Raw genomic sequence first — 18,398 nt, 5'->3', positions numbered from 1 at the left:
CGCTATATATTTTAATTAACTGCATTCAAATCGAAACATTCCTAATTAGTTTGTGATTTTAAGCTTTGATCCAAGAGCAATTTCCTTCCTTAGTGATTGCATTCATCTGCCATCTCTTTAAATAACTCTGGGTCTGTATTGATGTGTGCAACTAAAGCTAGTTTTTTTTTTCCACATTAGTGAGGAACAGACTTAAAATTTATGACCCAGAATGATTAAAAAAAGGGGCAATAAAAATACCAAGTAAATAAAGACTTTCACTTCAATTATGACATCTTGTAAATTCATAAATATGCTGTACGTATAATGAAAGGAGCTCAGGATTGCGCGCCTGCAGACGGGATAATAATTCCAAGGCAGTATTTGCTGGCAACGGTCGGACATTCCTGCACTGAGAGCTTCGACAGATGGGAAAATGAGGGAAGAAAGAAACAAGTGGAAAGAGATTTATCGACCCTCTGTGCCTTTCACAAATCTAACACACACACACTTGACTGACAGGACAACGACTTCTGACACTCCTACTGCTTTAAGAGCCAATCATAGAGCTTTAAAATGTAACTAACAAACAAGATTGAGCATGTGTGCCACTGCCTCCAGTCAAATCAATGAAGTTCAGGCAGGTTCAGTTTAATTCAGGGGAACCACAGATGACATAAAAAGATCACAATTAAAATCATAACAATACATAATATTTACATTTATAACAGCTTATCTTAAAAGAACATATAAAAAGGCAACAGACAAACAGTAAGAGACTAAAATGAAGGACTAGTCTTGCATGATGGAAAGCTCTTCTGCATTTGGACTCGTCCCGGATGGAGTTTGGGTTCTGACTCTACTTTAAACTGTTGAGGAATTTGGGCTGTTCTTCTCCACGTGGCATGAGAAGCTCCCCTCCAATTTTAGGTCCCTTTTTCTCCTGTGGAAATGAGAGGCAGGTTAAAACTGGAGCAAATCGACAAATACAAATAAATAAATAAATAAATAAATAAATAAATAAATAAATATATATATATATATATATATATATATATATATATATATATATATATATATATATATATATATATATATATATATATATATATATATATATATATTTATTTATTTATTTATTTATATATGTGTATATATATGTGTGTATATATATATATATATATATATATATATATATATATATATATATATATATATATATATATATATATAATAAAATAAATAAAAAGGGTTATGAAATGTTAATTATAAATGCTAACTAAATTTAGGGTAATAGAATATAATTAATGAGTAAAAAAAACAATAGAACAAAATATTTAGAAAAAAAATTCATAAAACATAAAATAAATCAAATATAAATAATAATAAAATCAAATATATAAATTCATAAATAAATAACTATGAAATAAATAGGGTTATGGAATATTACTTAACAATGCTAACTAAATTTAGGGTAATAAAATATAATTAATGACAAAATAAAAACACGGTAAAATGATATATTCTGATAAAAAATGCGTACAATATAAATATAAATTATATTAAAATATATAAAATATTTATAAATAAATAAATATAAAATAAATAGGGTTATGGAATGTTGATTTAAAATGCTAACTAAATTTGGGGTAATAAAATATAATTGAGGACAAAAAAACAACAACAACAAAATATTTAATATTCAGACAAAAAAAAAAATAATGTATAAATTTATTAACATACGTAAATAAATAAATATTAAATGAAATAACTATAAAATACTAAAATAAATACACATTTAAAGACGAATAAACAGTATAATACACGATAGAAACACCAAATAAATAATCAACTGTTTATGAAAACAAATAAAATTAATTAAATAATTAAAAAAATTTAATAAACTAATTAAATTTGGCAAATACAATTCCTTAAGCAAATAAAAACCTGCAATTTATTTATATATATATATTCAGTATTTAAACATCTAAAGCAATCAGAATCAATGAGTAAGATTAAAAAGGACTAAAAATAGTGATTAAAAGACATTAAACTGTACCTTTAACATGCCGTCTCTTTCCCACTTGAAAAGACCACAATGGCTAAAACAGAAAAAGTGAATTTTATGTCATTACATCAACAAGGACAATAACTTCTATACAGACAGTGGAGTATTAAAATGTCAACATTGTATTAACGAAATATAAAAATATATCGCTTTCTCCACCCTTAGAGGGTTTCAACAAACACTTGTAAAGCACTATCTTTGTTTGTTTTTAAAAGGACAACAATTACAGATCTCATCACTCTTCAAATGAAATAAAGAAGAAACTGCACTGTAAAAGATATCCGTTACTTAACAGCTTCTGCATTTTGAGATTCACAAGTGTTTTCTGTTTATTTATAGTTGTGAATTGCATTATGGGACGTCGATCTCTGCTCTGCTGACTTTTGATAAAAAAAAATTAAACTCTACAGTTTAACAAAGTGACTTTTATTGACATTTTAGTAATAATAAAAAGGTATAAGAAATGATATATAGAGAAAGAAGTCTGTAAAATAACAGAAGATGTACTGGCAGTTTATTACAAGGTTTTCATACCATAATATACAACACCAACCCAGACAATATATCACTTAAACTATTAAAAATTACAATAAAAGTCACTTTTTTGAACTTTAAGATTAACAGTTCCCATAATGCAATTCAAAAGCATAAATAAATGTGGAAATTAATTAATAAACGCTTATTTTATAAATTCACACTTGAATAATTTTCTCAGTCTCCAAGCACTGCTGTTCAAGTGTCTGTTTTCAAGGGTCTTCCAAAACTCTCATTTCAAAAAACATCTTCAAGCACTTAATGCGACCCCTGAATATAAAGCAGTGAATAATGAACGTCTCACCTGCAGGCTCCGTGTGGCATCCGCGCCAGGCAGATCTTTCTCTGCCCGCAGGGGCATTTGAAGAAGCGTTTGACGGCGTCGTGCCAGTGATAGTCGTGTTTCTCTTCCACGCAGCGGTCCGCTGGTTTAAAGTGGGTGTATTTACACTGCGGGCGAGAGCAGCTCATGAAGCAAAGCGCACAAACAGCCCTTGATTTACATTCCAAAACCTAATTCAAGTCTAATTAGCATCACAGAGAGCTTCCTTTGCTTTTCGCTCCCTCGAAAAACATTTACTGAGACCGTCACAAATTACATTCAAAACTGCTTCGTCATTAAGACATGTGAATAAATAATGATTAGCTGCTAACAACGCATTGGAAATCGCTCCGCTTTTGGCAAGGACCTGAATGAGACAGAGACTTGTGAAATTCATGTGAACCTACTAAATCATTTAACTGTTATATTTTCTGTGTATTAAAACAACTTGTGTATTCTGACCTATAAAAGAGTGTACATGCAGGTGAGTGGGTCTGACAAACCACCTGTAGAAAATACACTCTTTCATCTCTCTATGCACCAGATACTTTCTTACACTCACTAGATAACTTTAGAAAAACATTGTGCGTTTCTGAGTGTGCCTCACACAGGTGAGTGGGCTTGATAAACCACCTGTAGGAACACTCTCTTCATATGCACTGGAGACTTTTCATAAACTCCATATTACTAGGACTCAATAAGGTAAACAATGTTTACTTGTGAATGCACTATAAATCATGCTTCACTACTTACTCTTTCAAACTTAAAAACCTCCTTTGCACAAAATATTGCACATTATTGTTTCTGTTTTATGCCAAGTACTTGCATAGTTCATTATAGGTATAGTTAAGCATTTATAGTACAGGTAAAGTTAGATTAAAGCTCCAGTACATTATGTAGAGGTTTAAAAATTGCTCTTAGGTCCAGTGTTGTGTTTATATTTATGATTATGTTTATTTATGTAGCACGGTGCCTGTAAGACAACATTTCGCTCCACTTTATGTCCACAAAACGACGACAAAGTTCAACTTGAACTTGATATAAAAGAATGAGCATAATACATTTGATTCTGTTTTAAAGGAATAAAAACTTGCTGCCAGGTTGGAAAAACTTATTGAATAGTATAAAGTTTAAAATGACAGAACTACTTTGTAGTTTTAGGGCTCCACTGTGATCCTTGTTTACAAATTTGTAGATTTGTTTTGTTGGTGTATAAAGAGAAATAAAAACATGAATACACTTACAGAGCTCTCTTTTAAATGACTGCTATAAAATAAGATATCTAAGTACATATATATATACACACACACACACACACACACACACACACACACACACACACACACACACACTTTACATTAGTCAGTACCAAAGCCAAAACTGCAACTAATCAAACAAAACAACTAAAGATCACGGTGCAAAATTAGTACACCCAAATTAATGTTGGGAAAAAATATTAATTACAATTTTAACAAAGGAATAAATAAATAAAATCATGATAACCATAAAAAAGATACACGGCTGTAGTTTGTCATTTCTTTCTTAATAGTTACTTTAAGTTTAAATGTATTGTTTTTCTGTTTCTAAAAACATTAATTGCGCAAAATGTTTTATTAGCAAAGTGCGCAAAATGTTAGGGAAAAATTTTAATAGAGGAAAATAAATAAATAAATAAATAAATAAATAAATAATCGTGATAACCATAAAAAAAATTTTGCAGATTTTTTTAGTAATACCTACTTTGAGTTAAGGCATTGGCTACCAGTTTTCAACATTCTTCGAAATATCTTCTTTTGTGTAATAAATGCTTGCTTTTTTGTTTTTTTGAGCATAACGATGAGTAAATGTTCAGTTTTGGGTGAATTATCCATTTAAAAATTTGTTTTGGAGGTTTATACCTTTGGGATTGACAATGTTATGCTCTACTTGGGCTGTGAAGTCATCATGTTTGCGTTTAACAGCATTCTGTAGTGTTTTTGTAGTTTTCAAAATTTTTTGTAATATCTACTTTGAGGGGCAGCACAGTAGTGCAGTGGGTAGCAAGATCGCCTCACAACAAGAAGGTCACTGGTTCGAGCCTCGGCTGGGTCATTTCTGCGTGGAGTTTGCATGTTCTCCCCGTGTTCGTGTGGGTTTCCTCTGGGTGCGCCAGCTTCCCCCATGCTCCAAATACATGCGCTATAGTTGAATTGGGTGTGCTAAATTGTTCGTAGTGTATGAGTGTGAATGAGAGTGTATGAGTGTTTCCAAGTGATGGGTTGCAGCTGGAAGGGTATCAGCTGTGTAAAACATATGCTGGATAACTTAGTGGTTCATTCCACTGTGGCGACCCCAGATTAATAAAGGAACTAATCCAAAAAGAAAATAAATGAATAAATCTACTTTGAGTTTAAATGTATTAATTTTCTGTTTCTAAAGATAATAAGTGCACAAACTCCCATTTTAATGAATATAACAGTTTAATAATAATTGTATTAATTTTCTGCATTAAGCCTCTGTACTCATTTATTGTGTATAGATTTATTTATATCAAATATTCCTCACGATTTACTTACCTTCAAGTTGTTCTGAACTTGAATGAGTTTCTTTCTAAAATGTTAATAATAAAAAAGTAAAAATGTGACTTACAGTTTTACATGTGACGGCCCGACATTTCATCTCCCTTATGCTCTTCATCTTCTCCTCCATCTTTTCTTTTTGCACAAGTGGCTCAAAGTACTCTTGCATGGCCCGCTCCTCAATCTAGACAAGGGAAATTACGTCAAACATAAAAAAAAACATCAAATCCTAATGTACAATAATTCCATATCCCTTACTACAGCATCCAAAACAAACACGGTCATCTAGCTTGCTGTGCCGGACCCTGCTGTCAAGCTCCACCCACCCATTGTGACATCATTTATCATAGCGCTGACATTCATATCAAAACACATACTCACTGGTGTTCAGCCAACACACGCGCGCACACACACACACCTCTCCCATCATCCATGAGTTTGATGACTTGGCGTTGAGGATACGCTGAAACTCTTCTGATTGGATGTACTCCAGCTGTTCCCGCCTCTTCTTCATTGCTGGCTCCTCCTCCTCGCCGGCTGAATTTTCATCCGTTACTACAGACAGAGATTTTAGAGCTGTCGTAAGTGATGTATGCAAACACTGTCTCAAAGGGATAAAAAAAAATAAATCACCATTTACATAGAGTAAATTCATTAAAATTCACCTAGAATTAAAATATCCCCCTTCTATTTTTATACAGCCCCTCCTTTTGTTCCAAAAATATAGACATTGACATCCATAATATGTCTTTTCCTACTATGGATGTCAATATCTACCAGTTTCAACATTCTTCCAAATATCTTTTTTTGTGTTCAACAGATACCACCACAATATGTTTTTCCTACTATGGATGTCAATGGCTACCAGTTTTCAACATTCTTCAAAATATCTTCATTTGCGTTCAACAGATACCACCACAATAAGTTTTTCCTATTATGGATGTCAATGGCTACCAGTTTCCAACATTCTTCGAAATATCTTTTTTTGTGTTCAACAGAAAAAATTATCCCCCTAAAAAATGGAAACACTTGAGGGTAACGGTGAGTAAATGTTTCCCTTCAAAATTTTGTTGTGGATGTTTGTACCTTTGGGTTTGACGATGTTACGCTCAACTCGACCTGTGATGTCACCACTGCTAGCTCGTTTCCGTTTAACAGCATTCGGATCTTCTTTAACGATGACTGAGCCTTTAGCTTGGAGTTTCCTCACTGCTGCCAACTACAAAATAAAAAAAAATGCAAATTGTAATGAAAATCATGCTGAAAACAGGAAATGGACAAAACGGGGAACTCAGAATATGCTAATCTCTTTTTTTATTGAGACAATCCAAATACAATGTAAAAAAAATTATGTTATATACTTAAAAAGCATCAAAGATTTAGGTAAAAAGTGTCCTAAAATATCTTTTCTTTGTGAAAAATGTTAAAATACGTGTGAAATATGTGCAATCTTCTTTCCACTGTGATCTTTGATTAAAGAAATATTAGAGAATATTCTGGCATGTAACATTATTAAACAAAGATATCCTCTGTAATGCATGGGGAAAATGGCTTTGCCTTGCCTCCCTATCATCCATCCATCCATCCTGCTACTCTTCAATTTCGTCCAGACTAGTTTCAGTAGTTTGCCTTTTTAATGCTCATGTTAAACCACGGTTCAAGATGAATATCTGATTTTCAGTAGATTATTTTTTCAAATTTTGTATTAATGCTTTTTTTTTAAATTGGATCAAAATCAATGCCAAAAGTATTGAATTAAAAAGCTTGTCGAATAGCACAAATAGAAAAAAAATAATAATACACCGAATTAACAAGTTCTTGCATTGTAATGACTTGCATTCCAGGGTTTGTATTTTAGGTCCTGAAATTTAACATCTGTTTATTTAAGCTGTGAATATTTCAACAAAAAATATTTCAAACACGTTTTTATACGTATAAATTTAATAATTCATGTTCAATTTTTAGAATTCACTTACAATATATTCAATACCCTTTAAAAATACGATTTATAATATTCAAAAGGCAATTTTCAGTTCAAATATTCTCTTCCATAAATTCAGTGGTTCAAATTCGACTGTTAAAATTCGACATTACATCCGGAAACGTCTGTCTGGATCCGAGGAGTGAGGTTTACGCGATCACCAGCTGGCTTCTGTTAATTCAGTGTATTATTGTTTTAAGTTTGTGCTATTCAACAAGTTTTTTAATTCAATACTTTTGGCACTGATTTTGTTCCGTAAGGGTACCATCACTTTTGTCCATGTCAGTTTATATTACACATATACACACGCAGCAACTCCATGTTACATATTGAACATTTGCTTTAAAAAATGGTGCAGCACTTTCCCAAGCCTGTACCTTTGTAGCTGAGAGGCTCTTCGTTGAAGGTGGAGACATATCAAAGACGATGTCCTCTCCTTCTGAAAAGCCACGACCCAGTGTGGGCGCAGCGGGCCCTGAGAGACTGGACCCAGAGCCAGATGAGCCTTTAGGACCCTCGGAGGCTGCTTTCGGGGACAGCAGTGGACCCCTGCTTACATTGGGCCGAGATGAAGCAACAGGAGCTTCGCTACTCTGAAGCACCCTAGGTAGAGAAAGCCTTCGTTTATTAAGACAGGCTAAGAAACTAGTTTTGAAATGCAATGTAACGAATAATCAAGATTAACTACAGAAAATGCGTCTCACCTCTTCTGAATCTCCTCCGCCCTCTTCTTTCGGGCCATCATTCGCTGCTGGTGCTGCTCTTTCTGCTGTTTGAGCAGGTCAGATGCAGATACTGACTGAACTGAAGATCCTGCCACAGCTAAAAATGGTGGATAAAAAGTACATTAGAGATTAAATGTGTATGGTGCATTAAAGTTGTATATTCCAGGAACATAAACATGCTTGAATTTGGTTTGCTTTAGTCTCGAGTGTGAAGTAAAATTCGACAGACATCTGCTGGCCCAAAACAGAACTGCAGCATCAGAAAACATTCATGTGTTTAGTGACCCTATTGTGCAATCTTTGAACAAAAGCTTTTATATATTAAAAGGTCACATAAAATTAAAACGAATGTTTCTTTAGATGTTCGTATAAGTATGTTAGTTGTTGTTATTGTTATTATTATTATTATTATTTCAGGGTTTTCACCTTTAATAGATAGGACAGTAAAGAGTGTTGACGGGAAAGTACGGGGAGCAAAAAGAGAGGAAGAATTGGCATAGAACCTCGAGGCAAGAATCGGGTCATACGTTAGTCTTAAGGATATTTATAAGCTAGTTTAGAAGCTTATTTAGAAGTTATAAATATCCAAAGCTTGCAGTGTGTCAAGCCTGAATGGATCAATGATTTTTTTTTACGTCACCTCATACTTAACCTTGCTCATTTTCTATAGAGCGATAGAGTTGAGTTAGTATTTGAGTGAGTTAGTAATTGAGTTAGCCTTCTATATTTATTTGTATGAAAAAACAGCCTACGCCGCAGATTAATTACAATGGAGTCAGATAAATAATTGATTTAAACACGCCATCCTTCAACTGCTCGGTTTTCGATTATCGGTTCAGAACAGCAGCGTAAGCTTCAAGCCTTACAAGGCCTTTATAAACATGGTTAATGTTTTAAAAGAACAATAGCTTTTGTTACTTAAGTTTTTTTTTATTAAAAGGAGCATCTAAAAGAGCACTGACACATTAATTACCACTTAATTACAATTAATTAAGCACTTTTAGTTTGATTCTAGATACTGAAATCATAGTCTGCAGCAACTTCCACTTCAAACTAACTTTACATTTCAGACTCATACTAGGCTATCAGAACCGTGCCCAGGCGCGTTTCCCAGTTTGTTTAACAAGTGCGAGTGCTCTGAATCAGGCCCAGGCGCTGTTCAGTTGGCTGGCCCTGACCCGATTGGGAGAGACGTGCCAAAGCGCGGTACGCTTGTAGTGTGAGTGCAAAATGGGCCTAAGCACGAAACTAAAGACAAGACGTCACTTTTAAGGGACTGTTTCATATGGATTTATTAATAATTCTTACATTTCAATGAACACAAACAGTCATAGTTTATTAAGGACGCAAACCCCCTGCTGCATGTCAGCTGCACCTTCAACAAATCTCCTAATGCCTGCAGCACGAGGACTTTTAAGATAATTTATGAGCGTCAAAAGTTGTGGATCTGTTCGGCAAAGGATTTAACTGTGTGTCACTGCATCCCAAATGACTAAATTAATACAAAACGATATAACTAAAGCAATCTCCACTGTGCTGAGCAAGAGCACTTCTCTTCTTCACTGAACAGTTGCATCGTCGATGACGCAAGCGTGCTCTAGCTCAGAAGTTAGAAGCAGTGTGAGTGCAGGCCGATGGGGGAGGGGGGAGAGGGGAGGGGGAACAAGTGCGTTTCAGCACGGTTCAAGCCAACTGTTCCTAGTGGGAGCACGCCCTTTAGGTTTGAGTGCATATGGAATTATTTCAGTATTTCCAAAAGTCTTTAAGGTTTAGAATGACAAAGGAGTTAATGATCATAGAAGTTGTGTTTCTTTACTAAACTATGCTCATAAACTTACCTGAACTCTTGGATTGTCCTAAATGTCTCTTAATGTTAAGTGCTCCAGGCGTAGGCATAGACATCAGGCCTCTGAAATCATCTGAACAGCCCGACACCTGACCGGAGTTCAGAACTACAAGACATAACACTTGATTAGAAGACACGAACACATGTATAAAACACCATATTTGTGAAAAAGAGTTTACCGAGTTTCTTAGTTGGGATGGATGCCAAAGCAGACTGTATAGTTGGCTGTTTCTTTGGCTGTGGGGCAGACCTGTCAAAACAAAAAGATTGATGCATTAATTGTAGGGCTGGTGTGAATTTCGATAGAGGTGACATTTATGGGACGCAGTGAACTCACATTGAGGGCGCACAGGCGAGTGATGACATGCCACCGTAGTGGAAATCTGACTGGCACAGGCGCTCCTTCAAACTGCCCCGCCCCCTTCCTTTACCAGGGGCAGAGCCTGTGAAGCTGGACTGAAGCTCCGCCCTCTTGGAGCTCATTTTCTTGTATTGGGCTTTAACGTGGTACTGACAGAACTGGCATTCATACTGTTAAAGCAAACAACTAATGAATTAACTGGTCAGGGATTTTATTTTTCAGAAAAGTTGATGTTTGGAGACTCACCATGTTGACTAGTTGAGTGCAAGAATCTCCGTTCTTCTTTTTAGCTTTGCAGGTGCCAAAGTCCATGGCTTCTCCTATTATGAGGACTTTCTGTGGGTGATCCACTGTCAGGCTGAGCTGGAGAGAGACAAGTGGATTACTGATGTTAGAATTGAACACAGTAGTAGCATCAGAATTAGTAGATGTTGTAGTAGTAGATGTTGTCAATGTAGATGTTGTAGTAGCAGTCGTTGTAGTAGTAGTGGTGGTAGATGTTGTTGTAGTAGTATAAGTTGTAGTAGTGATTGTAGTAGTAGTCATTGTTGTAGTATCAGTTGTATTAGTAGTAGTAGACATTGTAGTAGTGGTAGTCGTGGTTGTGGCTGCAGTAGCAGCAGTAGTAGTTGTTTATTTATTTATTACATATTTATTGCCACATTAGCAACTTATGGCCATTTCGTGGCCAAATGGATATACATTAAAATATTACATGATAAAAACAAATTTGTATAACACTAAAAAGGTTACTTAGACAAATATATAAAATATAAATATATAAAATTCACAAAAAAATGTATTCAAAGTTAAATATGATTTGTAAATGTAAAACTCTTCCTGGTGGTACCTTTTTAAAAATATCCAAAGTACTCTCCTTATAAAAATTTTGTCTAATGGAATTTAAACTTCTCCATTCCAACAAAATATGTTCGATGGTAAAAGCAGTCTGGCAGTTATTACATTTAGGTGATTCTTCGTTATTTAATAAATATGAATGGGTCAACCTAGAATGTCCAATTCGACATCTGGTATAGAGCGTCTGATCATGCCTGGTCTCAAAATTATAATTTTCTAAATGTCTTTCATTTATTTTCAGGTTAATTTCATGTAATTTGTTGTTGATGTAGTTGTCCCATTATCTTTACCATGTTTCGTTTATGTACAATGTATGTGGGTTTTAAGTCATCAGGAGGAATTAAACATTCGGTCACATTCAAGGAGATAGCCTTTTTTGCAGTTTCAGTAGTAGTTGTAACACAAGTAATTGTCTGTAGTAGTAGTAGTTGGTGTAGTACTTGTAATTATTATTAATGTTGTTACTGCTGTCTTTTCTTTCTTTTTTCGGTCATAATTACTATCATTACATTACTATCATTGTTGTCACTCCTTACTAAAGATTTTTTTCTATCAAATTTATTTATATCCATGTTATTTGCTTCATTTATTTTATATATATATATATATATATATATATATATATATATATATATATATATAATATATATATATATATATATATATATATATATATATATATATATACACCCCCCCTATTATGCATGTACTCTGACCTTCCACCTAGTTACATTTACATGCACACAACCACGCAAACATTTTTCATGTTTTTGTTGTCGTTTTGTTTTCTTTGTATGTGTTCCCATTTTGTGTACTTCTTGCATATTCTAATAATAAAAAAAAATGAACACACGTCGCAACCTGTTTTACTTGAGGGATCTGACATTTTGAAATCAGAAGTCTTTATTTATATAAATGTGCATAAGTGATGTCTATCAAAAAAAAAAAGAAGTTTAATCAAAAATACTGATGTTGGTTCCATGCATTTATAAACTTGGTTGTGCTTCAAGTGTTTAAAACCTGTTTTATGCTAAATATATTTATTGGCAGGAAGAAAAAAAAAACCCACATTTATTCTGAATTTTTGAATCATCTTGAATTAAACAAGCAAATGTATATTAGAAAAAATATTAATGATAAAAATACATTAAAAAAATTATATTAAAATAAAATAAAAAAACTTTATTTTTATTTAAAAACACTTTACAGAAGGACATTCGTTGTTCTGCTGGAACATACTGTAGGATATCTGAACATTCCAACAGATATTAAAAAAGGATTTGACAACTCAAGCATTCAAATATGTTGCATCTGGTTGAAAAACCATTAAAACAAGCTCCATATTTTATGTTTGTTTGTGTTTTGAGTCAGCTTCTATAGTCATTTCCATGGTGATAAAAAGTACACTGCAGACACAGATAATATTAGGGCTTTAAAATAGATTTTAGCTTAAAACTCCAAAACTGTATTTGAACTAACATTGTTAAAAATAACTTCAAAAGAATGAACTGAATAAAATAAATTCCTCACAGAATTACAACCAACATAAACCAATAGAACATGCTTCATAGTTAAAGTGCTTTTGATCCATATTTTATTTTAAAAATCTAGTAATTTCCTTACACGTGTCAGCTTTTCGAAATCAAGGTTACTGGGTGATTCGAGCTGCACAACATATCGTATCAGCATTGATATCCCAATGTGCACATCCGCAATAGTCACATCGTCCAGCTATGATTATAGTTGATCAGGTACTATATTTTGTCATTGCAAAGATCATCCATAATATAGTGAAAGTTTATCATTTGCATGTTTTTTTTTTTACCTGTGATAATTAGTAAGCATTTTAATAGAGCTTCAAAGCAGCTTTGTAGCTTTAGATTACAACTATTATTTAGATTTCATTATTTCTAAAATAAAGACTATACAGTGATTTTTTTTTTGCATTAGATTTGATTTCTGTGTCTGAATACCAAATGAATTCTCAGAAAAGCACTGATCATTTCATTTGCTGTTTTGGATTCATCTATGCTTGTAATTTGATTATGTATTTATTGCAAAATATATTGCAGAAATATTCCATATTCATTTTTTTTCCAGTATCGTGCAGGCCTACTGTTGATTATTTTAATAAACTGGCTACAGAATGGTCTTTGAGAGAGTATAAGATTTCTTACATTTCTGATCAACTTTTTTTGGATTGCTGATAGCCAATGAAATATAAACAAACCTCATTGGAGCCCTCTTTGTTCTTCATCGGGTTGGGATTGAGGATGCCAATCACTGTCCCGGTGTCAGTCTTCCACAGGTCAGTGTGAACAGACCCGAACAGAAAGAGAGACACATTCACTTCCAGATTATGGAGATCATTCAGCTTCCAGATGCTGAAGGTTTTCCCCTACAAAAAATAAAACATGCTTGTCATCAAATATAGAAATCAATATAAGACGACGCCAGATCTCAGAAACGCTGCACCCCTACATTGTTTTTGCTCTGTGGAGTGATCTTATTTATGATCACAGCAAAAGTGACCCAATCGCTGTCCTCTAAATTGTCTCTGGCCAGTCGATCAGGCAGCTGGGAGAGCCTGATCAGTTTGCGGCTGGCCATTTTCTGCTCAATGTCAATGGAAGACAGACGTGGCTTCCTAAGAAGAAGAAAAACAAAAACGTTGTGCTTTTTAATAGTAAGAATACCATCTGAAAAGCAGTTGAAGGTTATTAATTATATAATTATCCTTTTTCAGGTTATTCAAAGGCATTTAAAACATTAAAAGTGTTTTGAGTCTTAAGCTCATTAACTTGACAGTATTGACCTTATTCTGCTATGCGCATAGCTAACGATTCAGTTGCCTACGGGAGAAATGACTAGGAGTAATAAACAGTTAATAATAAACTACTTGCTCTCCAAACAAGTGTGTTTATGATTATACATAAAAATTAAAACAATACAAGTATAAAATGTCAGTTTGCATCATAATGAGCTGCTTTTTTATATGGCTAAAAATGAATAGAAGTGAATGAGGCTATGGTCAATAATGATATAATGTCAATATCATTAACAATAAAATCATCTTTAAACTAACCTGAGTCTGAGACCAGAAAACTTCTCCGCGGCCACCTCTTGACTGACAGATAGACGAGGCGTGGCCTGCCGCACAGTGGGAGGAGTCTTGATAAGGGGCGGTGACTTCAATGTGCTGTTTACTTTAGAACAGTCTCTCATCGGCTGAGGTTGGTTCGTACTCTGACCAATAGGAATCTGCCTTTCTGAGGAGGCTAGTTTAAATGAAAAAGGTTTTAAACATTTTCAAACCCCTTTCACAACACAGAGAAAGAAACAGAAAAGTGATTGAGAAAGAGAAAGTTTTGAATGTATACATCCACATCAGCTTCTCTGGCTTTATCATGGCAACATTTTATAAACATTACTTACTTTTCTATAATGATAAATCCAATATAACAATAAGACATCAACTGCAATAAATAAATACATAAGATTAAAAACTTGAAACTTGATATTCACCTGCTTTGGATTGGTGGGCCGTCCTCTGCTTGTTTTTCAGCTTTGCCGTGACGTTTGATGGAGAGCCATCGCTATCTCGTACTGTTGGTGGGGTAGTTTTCTCACCTCCTTGAGGTGATGTTAAGGATTTAGTGCCTTGTCTCTGCACGGAGGGTTTGTTTTGAGCTGGTGTGGTCTTCTGTGAGGACTCCAGCTGCTGTTGTAGTTTTTGCATTTTCTCCTGCATTAACTTCAGCTCAGCTGGAAAACAAATATGATAGGATAAACTTTATTTGTCCCCGAGAGGAAAATGTCTTGGGCAAAAAAGTGCTACAACGTTCTAAGCAGAGAGTAAAATAATTCAAACAAACAAAACAATTAAGAAAATACATTGCTTACAAAGAAATTCCACATGTAAATATGAAATATATAAAACACAGAACACAATCAGGTACTAATATATTACAGGTGCATTGTTCTTGGTAGAGTTCTACCATTTTAAAGAGGTATGAACAAGCTTCAATCTACTGGTTTACACACTGCATAAGAGTCTAAGCAGCTCATATCTAACACTGTGTGCTAACTACACACAATGCGGAGCCGCAGCACAATAATTATTCATGTTACAAGTTTTTGGTCTAACCATCTGCGAAAGCAACATGCAAAATAGCTATTTCTTCAACATCAACAGCATAAACTACTATGACAATGATCACCTCAGGTACTGATTATGTGCTATATGCAGTGTTAAATGCTACCAGTGTGAGCTTGAAGATCATTATACGTGATATTTTGTGCCATACTACTGAAAGCAGCAGCAGATACTTTACCTCAGATCTTGAAAGTAAAATAATAAAATAGAAACATATAAATATAAAGCCTATACACTTTTAATATTGGTAAATAGGTTAAATATGCATTCATTATTAGATTATATAACCCATACCATTTTGGTGGATAATTAGATGAATGGCTAGTATTTAAACGTTTCTGTCATGTCGCGTCACCTTTGGTGCAGACAGCCACATTGCTTGTTGCTGGAATCTTGTTACGTCAAGTGTTTTTTAGGACACAGTGTAAGGGGGTGTTTACGTTAGACTGGTTTTATCTATAAACTTAACATGCATTTTGTCTTATTATACACAAAAAAGATGATTTGCAGGGCTAAAATATAATATGTATGATAGTATGTCATTGTCATTTTTGTTTAAATACAAAGGAATAAAAAACATTGCATTTTAACAATGAATGTCATGTAAATGCACCATAAATATGCCTAGAATAACCACAGAGCAGAGAATTACCCTCCAGATCTTCTTTTGACTTATTCAACTCAGAAGAGCCGGACTTCCCAGCTGACACTTCTTCCTCTTTCTCTTCAGGCTCAATATATTGCTCGCCGTCATCATCCTCATCGAAGAGATCGTCCAGATTGTCTTCACCCTCCGCAGCAGCAGGACTCTCCACATCCTGACCCTCACTCTCCGCAAATAAAGACAGCAGCATGTCCAGATTCTCCTCCTCTGGTGTCAGACATATGAAGGCAGATCAATATGATGCAATTAAAACAATACAGTTTATACATTAAAGCTGTAGAATATAAGAATTTGTTCGTATAAGTAGATTAACTATATTTATTATTTTTATTATTATTATAATAATGCTTTATACCAGTAGTTCTCAAACTTGAGGACTACTGGTATGAAGCATTATAATACTAATGCATTTAATATAGTATTTTATAGTTATACAATAACTTGCCTAATTACCCTAACCTGCCTAGTTAACCTAATTAACCTAGTTAAGCCTTTAAATGTCACTTTAAGCAGTATAGAAGTGTCTTGAAAAATATCTAGTCAAATATTATTTACTGTCATCATGGCAAAGATAAATCAGTTATTAGAAATGAGTTATTAAAACTATAATGATTAGAAATGTGTTGAAAAAAATCTTCTCGCTGTTAAACAGAAATTGGGGAAAAAATAAACATGGGGGCTAATAATTCAGGGGGGCTAATAATTCTGACTTTTTTATTTAGAGAGTTTTATTTATTTGATAGTTTAACATTTCTTGTTTGTAAAGGCTAAATACAAATAAAAAGTGAACATTAATTTTGGTACTGTTTTTATTTTTTAAGTTGTAAGAGCCTGGAGGTATCATAGACTTTGCAAATTCAGTTTGCAGACATTTGTGGGTACAGATATCCATTGTGTGGGTTCTTAGCAATTTTTTTTCCTGGCTTTTTAATATTGTCCAAATCGATATTATATCGTATCGACCGAAATTAGCAAATATATTGTCATATAAATTTTTGCCGCATCGTCCAGCCCTACTCTATCCTTAATTTGCACATATTCCTTTAAGTATTTATTTATTTACTTCTTTGCGCAGAGCTGATTTGAGTGTTTTAATGTTGTCATGTAAAAGATATTTAGTGATTGTATTTATTTACACATTACTTGTACTGTGAAACATCACGAACTCTTTATGATTATGTGGATGCTGTGTTGCTTTAAATAATTAATTAATTAGTCATTCCAAATAAAATAATCAAGTGTGTGTGTGTGTGTGTGTGTGTAATGAGAAATAAGTCCCTTTGAAAACCAAATAAGGACTAAATAGATAATTTTAATCTAGAACAAACTTATAATATCACAATATGGACTATATACTGTTTATAAACACATTTAGGATCCCATTTAACGACATTTAAACGTTGTGGGTTACCGGGAAATGCAGGAATTTACGTTTATAATCTGTATCGAGTGTGGTTTATTAAAGCTGTTAATAAACTAGCCTAACGTGTGCAATAATATGATGTTAAACTCACCTGTCATTTTGACTTTGACCGTATTTCCCTTGTTTAATTGAAAGCGATTAAATGTCTCCGAGAATACCAGACGTAGCAGCTGTTGTTTCAATGTTGGCGCGCAAAATGTTTAATATTCAGGACCCCGGAAATACGTCACTTTTGCGGGAAAACGTCGTGACCTGCTGTAGCCTGTTCATAACAAAGTAATAATATTAAAAATTAAAGTACTAAATTAAATTGCTTCAATAAAGAATCACAGTTGTACAAAACATCACAAATGTAGGTCTTACATTGTCACGATTACACAAAAACATTTAATAATAAAGGGTTTTGCTTAGATAGACCTGTGAAAGTGACATTTCGTCTCAAATAGGCTATAGTGAATTGAAATTCTCAATATATATTACTAAAAATATATATTTTTAAATAAACGTATGCTTCAAAAACACAAATTAGGTATAATCAATTTTGTTTATTCTCAACATATTTTGAATAGGTGTCTTTTTTTTATAATTTATTTAGTTTAGTAATTTATGTTCATAATTACACACACATTCAGGTGAATCCAAGTTTTAAACTAATCTTTAAACTTTGTATTGGGTTAAAATGTAGCCTATGTATGTGAATAGATAGATAGATAGATAGATAGATAGATAGATAGATAGATAGATAGATAGATAGATAGATAGATAGATAGATAGATAAAGTAGGTATAGACAGACAGATAGATCGATCGATATATGTATGAAATATAACAGCAACACTTGTAACTGTTAGGATGTCTAACGAGAAACAAGTCCCAATAAGAAGTAAATAACGACTAATTATGTAGCCATAATCTATTTCAAGC

At 33.6% G+C, this 18,398-nt stretch overlaps 1 protein-coding gene across 1 annotated transcript; it reads right to left on the bottom strand.

The window, feature by feature from the left end:
• Window positions 1-131: 131 nt before the first annotated feature.
• mcm10 (minichromosome maintenance 10 replication initiation factor) lies at window positions 132-17,657 on the bottom strand. Its single transcript, XM_056456031.1, has 18 exons — window positions 17,567-17,657; window positions 16,041-16,259; window positions 14,758-14,997; window positions 14,318-14,510; window positions 13,714-13,879; window positions 13,463-13,630; window positions 10,621-10,737; window positions 10,351-10,544; window positions 10,193-10,263; window positions 10,006-10,119; window positions 8,147-8,264; window positions 7,820-8,045; window positions 6,548-6,680; window positions 5,880-6,016; window positions 5,532-5,645; window positions 2,886-3,031; window positions 2,039-2,081; window positions 132-922 (listed from the first exon to the last, which is right to left on the bottom strand). Exons 1-18 carry the CDS (start codon window positions 17,571-17,573, stop codon window positions 839-841), a joined length of 2,490 nt encoding a protein of 829 aa, XP_056312006.1. The 5' UTR covers window positions 17,574-17,657; the 3' UTR covers window positions 132-838.
• Between the last annotated feature and the right edge of the window lie 741 nt (window positions 17,658-18,398).

This window comes from Danio aesculapii, chromosome 4, assembly GCF_903798145.1.
Source record: "Danio aesculapii chromosome 4, fDanAes4.1, whole genome shotgun sequence".
Classification (NCBI taxonomy): domain Eukaryota; kingdom Metazoa; phylum Chordata; class Actinopteri; order Cypriniformes; family Danionidae; genus Danio; species Danio aesculapii.
This window is presented reverse-complemented; position numbering and strand designations above follow the sequence as displayed.